This window comes from Serinus canaria, chromosome 4 (assembly GCF_022539315.1).
Source record: "Serinus canaria isolate serCan28SL12 chromosome 4, serCan2020, whole genome shotgun sequence".
Classification (NCBI taxonomy): domain Eukaryota; kingdom Metazoa; phylum Chordata; class Aves; order Passeriformes; family Fringillidae; genus Serinus; species Serinus canaria.
Genome location: NC_066317.1, coordinates 1891948 through 1902160, shown reverse-complemented (window position 1 = coordinate 1902160; position 10213 = coordinate 1891948). Strand labels below are relative to the sequence as shown.

At 44.5% G+C, this 10213-nt stretch overlaps 1 protein-coding gene across 1 annotated transcript; it reads right to left on the bottom strand.

Annotated features, from left to right (window-relative positions):
* Positions 1-200: 200 nt before the first annotated feature.
* On the bottom strand, positions 201-9686 carry LOC127059496 (endogenous retrovirus group 3 member 1 Env polyprotein-like). Its single transcript, XM_050973333.1, has 2 exons — positions 9087-9686; positions 201-2553 (listed from the first exon to the last, which is right to left on the bottom strand). The coding sequence occupies exon 2, from the start codon at positions 2043-2045 to the stop codon at positions 273-275; it is 1773 nt and encodes a 590-aa protein (XP_050829290.1). The 5' UTR covers positions 2046-2553; positions 9087-9686; the 3' UTR covers positions 201-272.
* Between the last annotated feature and the right edge of the window lie 527 nt (positions 9687-10213).

The following is a 10213-nucleotide window of genomic DNA, read 5'->3' as shown; positions in this document are numbered from 1 at the left end:
TCCCAGGGATGTTATCGGGCGCCATCTTAGGGAGCAGGGGAAGCACTGCCCAACGGAGGCAACAAAGATATCAGTAAGGTAGGGGATTAAAAGTTTAACATTCAACAACTATTAACATTCTTAACTGTTTTAACACTTCTAATTGTATCAACTTACAAACGTCTTAACAGTTACAGTTTCAACTTAACATTTAACACCTCTGATTATATTAACTTCTGAACTTGTTCATAACAACTCCCCCCTCTATTTATTTGATCGGGCTGATGCCCGCATCAATTTACAGTTTCTGACTCTTGGAAATAAAATTTTCTAAGCTTTTGGTATTTATTATATATTTCTCTGGCAGTTTCATGTTTCTGCTCTTGACTTTCCATTAGCATTATTTTTGCTTGTTTCTGATTATTTGATTCAGGAGATTGAATACTCGCTTGGACCGCGGAGGTCAGTATTCGGACTAAACAGGGGAACAGGCAGGGTAGAAACAACAATCCGGCTATTGAACAAACAGTTATAAACGCAGCCTTTTTCCACCATGTTCCTTTGAAGGACCAAAACTCATCCCACCAATTACTATTTATTAAAGGTGTCCACTCTTGATTCCCTACATAAGCCAATTTACGGATTTCCTTAGAGATGTTTTTGATTACTTCACTTTTATCATCTATCTCCAAGCAGCACTCAGAAGAGTTGAATTTTCCACATATTCCCCCCTCATCTGCCAATAGGTAATCTACAGCCAGTCTGATTTGATAAATTACTGTTCTTGTTTGAGTCAATTGGTCACTTATATGTTCAAATACGAGTGCTGTTTGATTAGAAACTTTCTCAAGTATTGCTTGGAGCCTGATTATTCTATTTAACATATAGATAGGGGTACGGTAGCCCCAAGATCCATCTTGAGCCCATGTGGCCGGCCCATAAGTTTGGATAATTTCCTCGGGGGTCCGCATTCTGCTTTTCCATACTTGTGTACCCCCCATGTCAATTATATTCCTTTTCTTTCTATTGTCTTTTCTCAAATCATCATAAATTGGAACTCCTAAGTGTGCTCCTGATTTCTTGGGTAGTAGGAAAAAGGCTGGTTTGATGACCCCTATAGTACAACTCCCTGTCCAGTCTTCAGGTAACTTTGTATATGCTGTATCTCCACAGATCCAAAACAAATACTCTGGGGCTTGCCAGAACCCATCACTGATTTCATCTGGGCATTCCCAAAATTTTGACAATTCTTTGATCCCCCAGAAAGGATTCATTCTTTTTGCAGGACATTTATACAGCTTATATCCTTCATGATATATACATCCTTTATCTATTTGTCCCGCAGTCCAGTATGTATTGGGTTCCTTTGGGACCCATTTGGTATCTGAATTCTTTATTATTAAATATCTTTTACATGCCATTTTTCCTACAGGGGTATTATATTTCTTCCCTGTTCTAAGTATGCATTCTTCACCTATTATTTCTGACTTCAGGTCCCATTTTTCCCTCCCCCTGGATGTCAATGACTCATATTCTAATTTTGTTTGTTTCCACCTTAAAATTTCTAATGCGCTCAGACTAATTCCCTCCCATGGCCATATTTCAGTCATTTGGGTACTTCCAGAAACCCAACATTCTGTCAAGTTTAACTCTTTGCTTATTTTCTCTACTAAATCTATAAATAAATTCTTTCCCTCAGGGGTGTGCGATTCATAATTCTCTCTGTCCAGCTGCTTTTCTTTTACCAGGTCTTTTAATCCTTCCTGTTCAAAGCAAAACCAGGATTCTCCTACTGGGCACTCCCCAAGCAAGCGCTGCCTATAAGAGGCTGTATTCTTAGTAGTCCAATAGACTTTCCCATCTTCTCGACAGGTAATTAACTGAGAGTGATTAAAACAGCTTGGATTTATATTGGTGTGGACTCTGAATAGGGACTTCAGTTCTTCCCCATCGTAGATGGGGTGATAACATTTAGTGCAAGGGTCCTGGTCTTTGCTGAGAGCGCTACTCACCAGTAGCATCAGCACCAGTTTTCCCAAGAGTCCGGTAGGGGCTCTTTCTCTCATACTTGCTCCCTCCGGTCTTGCCTCTTGGACTGATGGTCTTCCCCAGATTTGATCAAGTCCCTCCACACTGGCTGTTTCACTCCTTACTTGCTAATTTTTACTGCTCCTTGGGGAAAGTTCAGTAGGAGAATTTAATTTTAATTAATTTTCTAGAGGGGTTGATTTTAACTTTTCGATTTCTAAAAACACCTTTCAACATTTGCCATTTTATAACAAACCATTTAACTTTTACAGTAACTTATAACAACAACTCTCTGACTCTACTTTCAGTCCTCGTCAATCCTCGGTTTTTTCCTAAGTGTTATCTTTAGGTCCTTTGGATCCTGAATCACAGTCCACTCCTGCGAGTTGGTGGATGAGGTTCCTTCTATCGGTTCTGCAGATGGTGCAAGGGAGTTAGGTCTGTCACTGGGAGGAGTTACCGGTCCTTTGACTCTAGTAATATGTGTCCAACCTTTTTCTCGAGTCCGTATCGCCGTGTGTGTGGTCAGCAACACCTGAAAGGGACCTTCGAATTTAGGTGTTAGAGGAGTATTATTCCATGATTTAATCAATACCCAATCCCCAGGGTGGATTTTGTGCACATTTGTATCATATGGAGAGGTCTGAGCTATATATCCTTGTTTTCTAAGGCCCTCTAATGTTCTTCCAATAGCTTTTAAATATTTTTGGGTAGCTTCTTCTCCATCTGAATAATCTCCAGCACTGTAGGGGGATAGTAAGAAGGGGAGCCCGAACATCATCTCATAAGGGGAGACCCCTATATCCGCTCGGGGTCTTGTTCTAATACGTAACAGTGCCATAGGAAGGCACTTCAGCCAATTTAACTTAGTCTCAGATATTAATTTTGTCAACACATTCTTAAGTGTTTTATTCATCCTTTCAACCCTCCCTGAGCTCTGAGGATGCCACGGAGTATGCAATCTCCATTTTATTCACAAGGCTTCGATTACTTGCTGTAAGGCCTGAGCAGCAAAATGAGGTCCTCTATCAGAATCAATAATATTCACTAAACCATACCAGGGAATGATTTCTTCCAGGATTTTCTTTGCAACCACTTCCGCAGTCTCCTTTTTGGTGGGAAAAGCTTCTACCCAATGAGTGAGGTGATCTACTATTACTAATAGATGTTTGTATCCCTGTACTGGAGGCATTTCCGTGAAGTCAATTTGTATGTTTTGGAATGGTCTTAAAGCTAATTCTCTTCCTCCAGGTTCTATTTTTCTCATTACTTTTTGGTTTACCTTTTGACAAATTACGCATCCTTTAGTTATTGTTTTGGCCAAATTATACACTCCAATGCATATGTTTTCTCTTAGGAAGTGATCGCATAGTCCCTGGGTTCCCCAATGTGTTAGTTTGTGTATTTCTGTTAATACCTTTCGGGCTAGTGCTTGGTTCAGAAACCTCCTCCCATCTTGGGTTAACCATTCACCCCGCTCCCCTTGATATAATTTAAGTTCCTTCATTGCCTTTTGTTCTTTTTCACTGAAGACTGGCCTAACTTCTTCTTCCTTTTGTCCAGCTTTCCTTTCTAACTTGAAGATCTTAATTGGTTCCCCTGATTCCAAGGCTGCCTCCTTGGCCATTTGGTCAGCAAGTTTATTCCCTTTTATCTCAAGGGAATCCCCCTTCTGGTGTCCTTTTATATGCACTATTGCTATTTCTGTTGGCTTTTGTAAAGATTTTAGTACTAACTTTATTAGCTCCGTGTGTACTAAATTCTTCCCTTTAGAATTTAAATACCCACGCTCCTCCCAGATTTTGCCAAACGTGTGGGCTATACCAAATGCATATTGCGAATCTGTGTAAATAGTGCCATAGTCTTTCTCTAACAAATCTAGTCCCCTCTTTAGTGCATATACCTCACAGCACTGGGCTGACCAATTCGAAGATAATTTCCCTTTTTCTACGACTTCCATGTATTTCCCATCTATTATCGCATACCCAGAAGCTCTTTTCCCAGCAATCACTCTAGAAGACCCGTCTGTAAACAACACTCTCCCATAGGGTAAGGGTACATCTCCAAGATCTTCCCTAACCTTTGTTTGCATGTGTATTAATTCAAGGCAGTTGTGTTCTATATTGTCCTTGGGTTCTCCGGAAAGGAATTGGGCGGGATTAAGACACTTAGAAGTAGCAAATTCTAAGTTATTCGTATCTATTAGAATAATTTCAAATTTTAAAATCCTAGGATCAGTGAGCCATTGCTGGGCTCTTTGGCTAAGAACTGTCCTAATATCATGTGGTGTGTGTACTCTAATCTTTCCTTGGAATGTTAATTTCTGGGCTTCCTCTATTAAAACTGCTGTGGCTGCAATTGCTTGCAGACATGTTGGCCACCCCCGTGCTACAGGATCTAGTAATTTTGAGAGAAATGCTACAGGTTTCCGAGAGCCTCCCCATTCTTGGGTAAGTACCCCATAGGCAATCCCTTCTTCCGCACTTACAAACAGATCAAATTCTTTCCCAAGATCTGGCAAACTCAATACGGGGGCCGAAGATAATTTATTTTTTAGATCTTGCAATTGCTGGTCATCATCTATTGTCCATTTGATTGGTTCCTGGTCTACTAGTTTATTGTACAAAAATTTCACACTCTGGGTGTAATTGTCTATCCACAATTTGCAGTACCCAAATAATCCTAGGAGTTTTCTTACGTCCCTCTTAGTTTTAGGGGCCGGGATAGAGAGAATTCCTGTGATCCTTTCAGAACTCAATTTTTTATAACCTCTTCCAATCACGTGTCCCAGATAGGTGACTTCAGATTCTACAAATTGCAATTTATCCCTTGATACTTTAAGCCCCTTTTCCCCTAGGAAATTTAAGAGTTGTATACTGACAGTTTTGACTTCACTTTCCTGTTCTCCTGATAGATAAGCAAATCATCAACATATTGCAGTATTTTTATTCCTTCTTTAGGATGAAATTGATCTAATAATTCTTCTAACGCCTGCCCGAAGAGATTAGGGGACTCAGTAAATCCTTGAGGTAAGCGTGTCCACCTTAACTGCATTTTCCGATTTCTATCTGGATGTTCCCACTCAAATGCAAACCAATCCTGGCAATCTTCTGCCAAGGGACAGGACCAAAAAGCATCTTTTAGGTCTATGGTAGTAAACCAAGCATGCTGTCTTGGGATCTGACTTAGCAATGTATATGGATTGGACACCACAGGATGTCTCGCAACAGTCTTTTTATTTACTTCTCTCAAGTCTTGGACCAATCTGTATTTTCCTTCAGCCTTTTTAATAGCTAATATGGGGGTATTATGAGGGGACATACAGGGTTCTAGAATGCCTTCCCTTAATAAATGTTCAATCACAGGTGCCAAACCCTTCCTTCCCTCTGATGATATAGGATATTGTTTCACCCGTATGGGAGGAGTGTCTCTGTGCATCTCTACCTTGATCGGTGGGATGTTCAAATATCCATATTTTCCTTCTTCTGCCCATACCTCAGGGTGAATCCCTTCTAAATCCCTTTCTGTTAACCTCATAAGTCTGACCATCATTTTCCCATTCTCTGGTACAATCCCTACTCCCAACAGGACTTGCAAATCTCTCCCCAGCAAATTGGTTTCTAGTCTAGGCAGATAGATAATATCTACTATACACTGCTTTGAATTTCCTTTTATTTCCATGTTCTCTACCACTGGAGCTCTAAACGGCTTCCCATCTACTCCCAATATGTCACAAGTTTTATTTCCAATGTTCACCCCCACCGGTAACCTATTAATGCTGGATCTATCTGCTCCTGTATCTACAAGGAATTCAAAATCTTCATCCTGGGGACCCACACAGAAATTTACTAGGGGCTCTTCTTGGTGTCTCATTGGATCCCCTAACGTAAAGAGCCCCTGACACCCCTAATCTTCGCCCCTCAAGGCTCGTTCCAAGGCTTCCTGTTCTTGTGCGATCACCTCATCTCTACGCAGTTTCCTGCACTCTTTTCTAAAGTGTCCAACTTGCCCACAATAATAACACGCCCTTTCATTAGGTACTCCTTCTATCCTTCTTGATTTTTCCCCTTCCTTTCTAAATCCCGGTTTTTCCCAATATCGTCCTACTGAGGGTGTTGGTTTTCTTTGACCTGTTTCAGGTGATCCGCGGGCTGATAGGTCTTTATCAGCCCCTGCACTTTCTCGAGCTACAGCTACCATTATTCTGGCTTTTGCCTTTGCCTTTTCTTCCTCTCTCCGAAGGTAAACCCTCAGAGCCTCTTTTAATAACTCATTTATACTTTTCTCCTGCCAATCTTCGATTTTTTCTAACTTCCTCCTAATGTCGGGCCAGGACTTCGTAACAAATTGTACTTTTAAAAGTACCTGTCCCTCTGGACTATCGGGGTCTATATTAGAGTATAGCTGAAAATTCCTCCTCAATCTATTGAGCCAACTTGCTGGGGCCTCATCCTTCTCTTGAGTACCTTCAAAGGCTAATTTGGTGTTACTACTGCGAGGGACTGATTCTTTTATACCTTTTATTATCAGAGACCGGTAGTCTCTCATATTCCTTCTGCCTTCTTCGTGATTTGGATTCCATCCCGGGTCTACTAGAGGCATCTTAAGGTCTCCAGGAGGCCCGGTTCTATTCTCCCTTTCCCAAATCTTAATACCTGCTGTCCTGATCATTCTGACCTCTTCAGGGCAAAATAAGATATTCAGTATAGAATCTAATTCTCCCCAGGTGTAAATGTTAGGACCAAGGAACTGGTCCACCTGGTTTGAGATGCCTACTGGATCTTCGACTAAATTTCCTAACTCCTTTTTAAAGCTCCGAACTTCAGAAGCCGTGAGTGGTGCGTTTACAAAACCTACCCCTCCCAACATTCCGCCCATTGGGACTTCTCTGAGGGGCATCATCTTTTCGGGTTTTGATGCCTTTGACCTAGTGTTACACCAGGGGCCATCAGTATTATTGTCAATTTGGGAAGTCACCTGGAATGCAGAATCTTGCTGGTCACTAGAAGAAGGAGATGAACTCAGAGTCCAATTAAGAGGTGGTAAGGGGATAGACACAGGTGGGGGAGAAGAAGGTAGGTCTATGGTACTGGAATCAGGAATTACCTTTGGGGATAATGATGAGAGGGTTGGAGAGGGAAGTGTACACGTAGCGGTGCTGGGCGGCAATGGAAGGGTAACTACAGGGGTTGGTGAAGGTCCAAGTTTAGAGTTAGGGGTGTTGGAAGGAGGCGGAGTTAAAAATGCTGTTGAGGAAGGGAGAGTGGTTGGAAGAGAGGTTACTGGAGCACACGGCAAGGGGGCTGGGGTTGAGGAAGAAGCTGGGGTAATCGTCGGGAGGATAGGTACAAGATTAGAGTCTTGCGTAGGGGCATTAGGAGGAGGTGGTAGTGGGGTTGGGGAGGAAGGAACCAAAGGTAAAACCGGGGGTTCTGGAAGAGGAATATGGGGCATTGCCGGGTAAATGGGAGGGAAAGGAGGAGGAGGTAAGTAATCAAGGGGGTCCCACTTTTTACTAACTTCTTCTCTACTCTCATTCTTTTCTTTCTCTTTCTCCTTTAATTTACAGATCTTTACATTTCCTTCGCTCACTGCCCCTGCCTGCCAACAGGCAGCACACATTAACTGTTCTACATCAGGATTCTCTCGAGTTCGTAAATAATGATTTAATTGTGAACATATCCATGGGTCATAGGTCCCATACCAAGGCCACTTCCCTTGTAATTTGAACTTTGGCCAGATTTCCGTACAGTAATGAATCATTTTAACTTGGTCAAGGGTCTTAGTGGCTTCTTGAGAATCCCAGTGGTCTAATAGCTGTCCAAGTGGACTGTCTAAGGGAATACTTCTTACCTTCTTTTTCCCTTTGAGGGGGTTTCCTCTCTTGCTTACACACTGACCCATCCTTAAATGAGAAAACTAGAACCCTAAATGTGCCCCTACCCGAACGAAAGTCTACAGACGGGCAACACAAACCTGTAAGTAATTTAAGTGCTTCTTAGCTTTTTCAACTAAATGAATAACTCTAACTCAAGCCTTTTCCCCCCTCGTAAGCTAACTTAAACCCCTCTATCACACTCCTACTCTCATACTAAAGGGTAACTATCAGGATAGGATTCACACTCTCTCTCTTACCCGGGTAAACTCTTTACATTCACACTTTTTACTCTACCTTGGGGCCTATCCTAGTGATTAGACCCCCTACATGTACCCCCGCGCCTTGCCTCTGCTTCAGAGACTCTTGAGCACTCTTTTTCGACGCAAGCCAGGGTCCCTAGTATTAGAATCCCCTCCTTGGGCACCAGGACCTTCCCTTGTCTAGCCACCCGCCAGGCAGGACCATGAGTCCGAAACCCAGGGCTAGACCGTCCTGTTCTAATACTGTATCCACCTTCCTCACTTTTTTGAACGGAGGTAGGAAAGTTCAAGGAAACTCCGTGGGGTTACCCGGGGGTATCCCTTCCCAGGAACTGGGATCAACCCAAGCGGGGCCCGACCCCTTTACCGTCCGCCGGTCCGGCTTGGCTATCCCTCCCCAGTGGAATAGCCTAGGTGAAAGGAATGTGTGCCGGAATGTGTGATGCCTGTCCTTGCCTTAACCTAAAGACTCCCCACCCCAGTGCTCTTGGGCCGTGGGTTTACGATCTCCCCCTCGAGATCGCGGCAGCACACCACCTGCAGTACGTCTGGCCCGGTCCTGGGAAGTGAGGACCCTCGTGGGCGCTTGGTACCGGTAGTGCCTGGGGGCACCCTATCCTGCGTGTGACTCACCCAATGTCTAGGTACTCCACACGCCCGGACCTACCTAGACCGCAATGGTCCTATCAAGGGAGACCTAACCCTGGCACGTGCCACTCACACCTGGCTATCCCCTGCACGCCCAGAGGGGGGACTCTCTATCCCCAGGAGACGACTCAGCTGTTTCTCTCGCTTCCCCCTGTTCCCGGCCGGCCCCCTCGCGGGAGTCCGGAACCGCGGTATTAAGGGGTCCTCACTCACTTCAGGGTCCGAGCTGCCGGCCCTCGTCTCACTCACACATCATTCGCTCGCCTCCTACGCCCGCCACCGGGGTTACTTACTCCTCCGGCGCTCCTCGTCGTCGCTGTTCCCAGGCTGATCTCCTTAGTCCAGGTAGCCAGCTGTCCTGGAGGTCCAGGGCGGGCGGCCGTCCCGTTCCTGGCGTCCTCTTCAGGTGTGGCTATCCCGGACGAGCCCCCAACTGGTGTAAGAGAAAAGGGCAAGGAGGCCTGCTCCTTTTGGATGCCTTTATTAAGTGATCAGCTCTGGGGAGGGGGCCCGAGGGGTCGCGCACACCGCCACTGCTCCCTTTGGCGACGCAGAGGAGGAGAGAGAGACAGTTTTGCTTCGCAGCAGAACTGGGGCTTCCATCCTCACGGGCGTGCCTAGGAAGACAGCTCTGGCTCCTTGTCTAGGGTCCTCATTCTGGTCCAGTTCTAGTAAAGTCACGGTGACACTTAAAACCTTGCTGATAGAGTAGGGGAACTTTCTGTTGATATGGCTCATAGCTTGGTTTGTTGAATTTTTCTTTGTTTTTAAGGTCCTTTGGTTTGAGTTCTTAGAATGTCTCTTCATTTGCATATTTCCCAGGGATGTTATCGGGCGCCATCTTAGGGAGCAGGGGAAGCACTTCCCGACGGGGGCAACAAAGATATCAGTAAGGTAGGGGATTAAAAGTTTAACCTTCAACAACTGTTAACATTCTTAACTGTTACAATTTTAAATTATCATCTAACACTTCTAATTGTATCAACTTACAAACGTCTTCTTAACAGTTACAGTTTCAACTTAACATTTAACACCTCTGATTATATTAACTTCTGAACCTGTTCATACCATTTGCATCTCAGGAGACATGCAAATTTCCCCCAAACCCAGGCTACCTTAGGACAGGACTTTTACCAAATCCTGGAAAATACCCCAAAAGAGACGAGCCGAAACAGAATTGGGGGGTCAGAGTGGTGTCTGGACAGCAGGGCCGGGGTCCGAAGCTGGAAGAGACACTTGAAAACCTCGGTCACTCCTCGCCCTAACTACAAACGATGTCAGTCAGACCCAGGACCCGCTGGACTGATAACCCAAACGGAGACACCCTGGGTATACCCCACTGCCTTGCGAGGACAGGACTCCCGGCCCTGCCCCCTTGGGGACAGAGCTGCAAATCCTCCTCTTCTGAGTCACTGCTGGG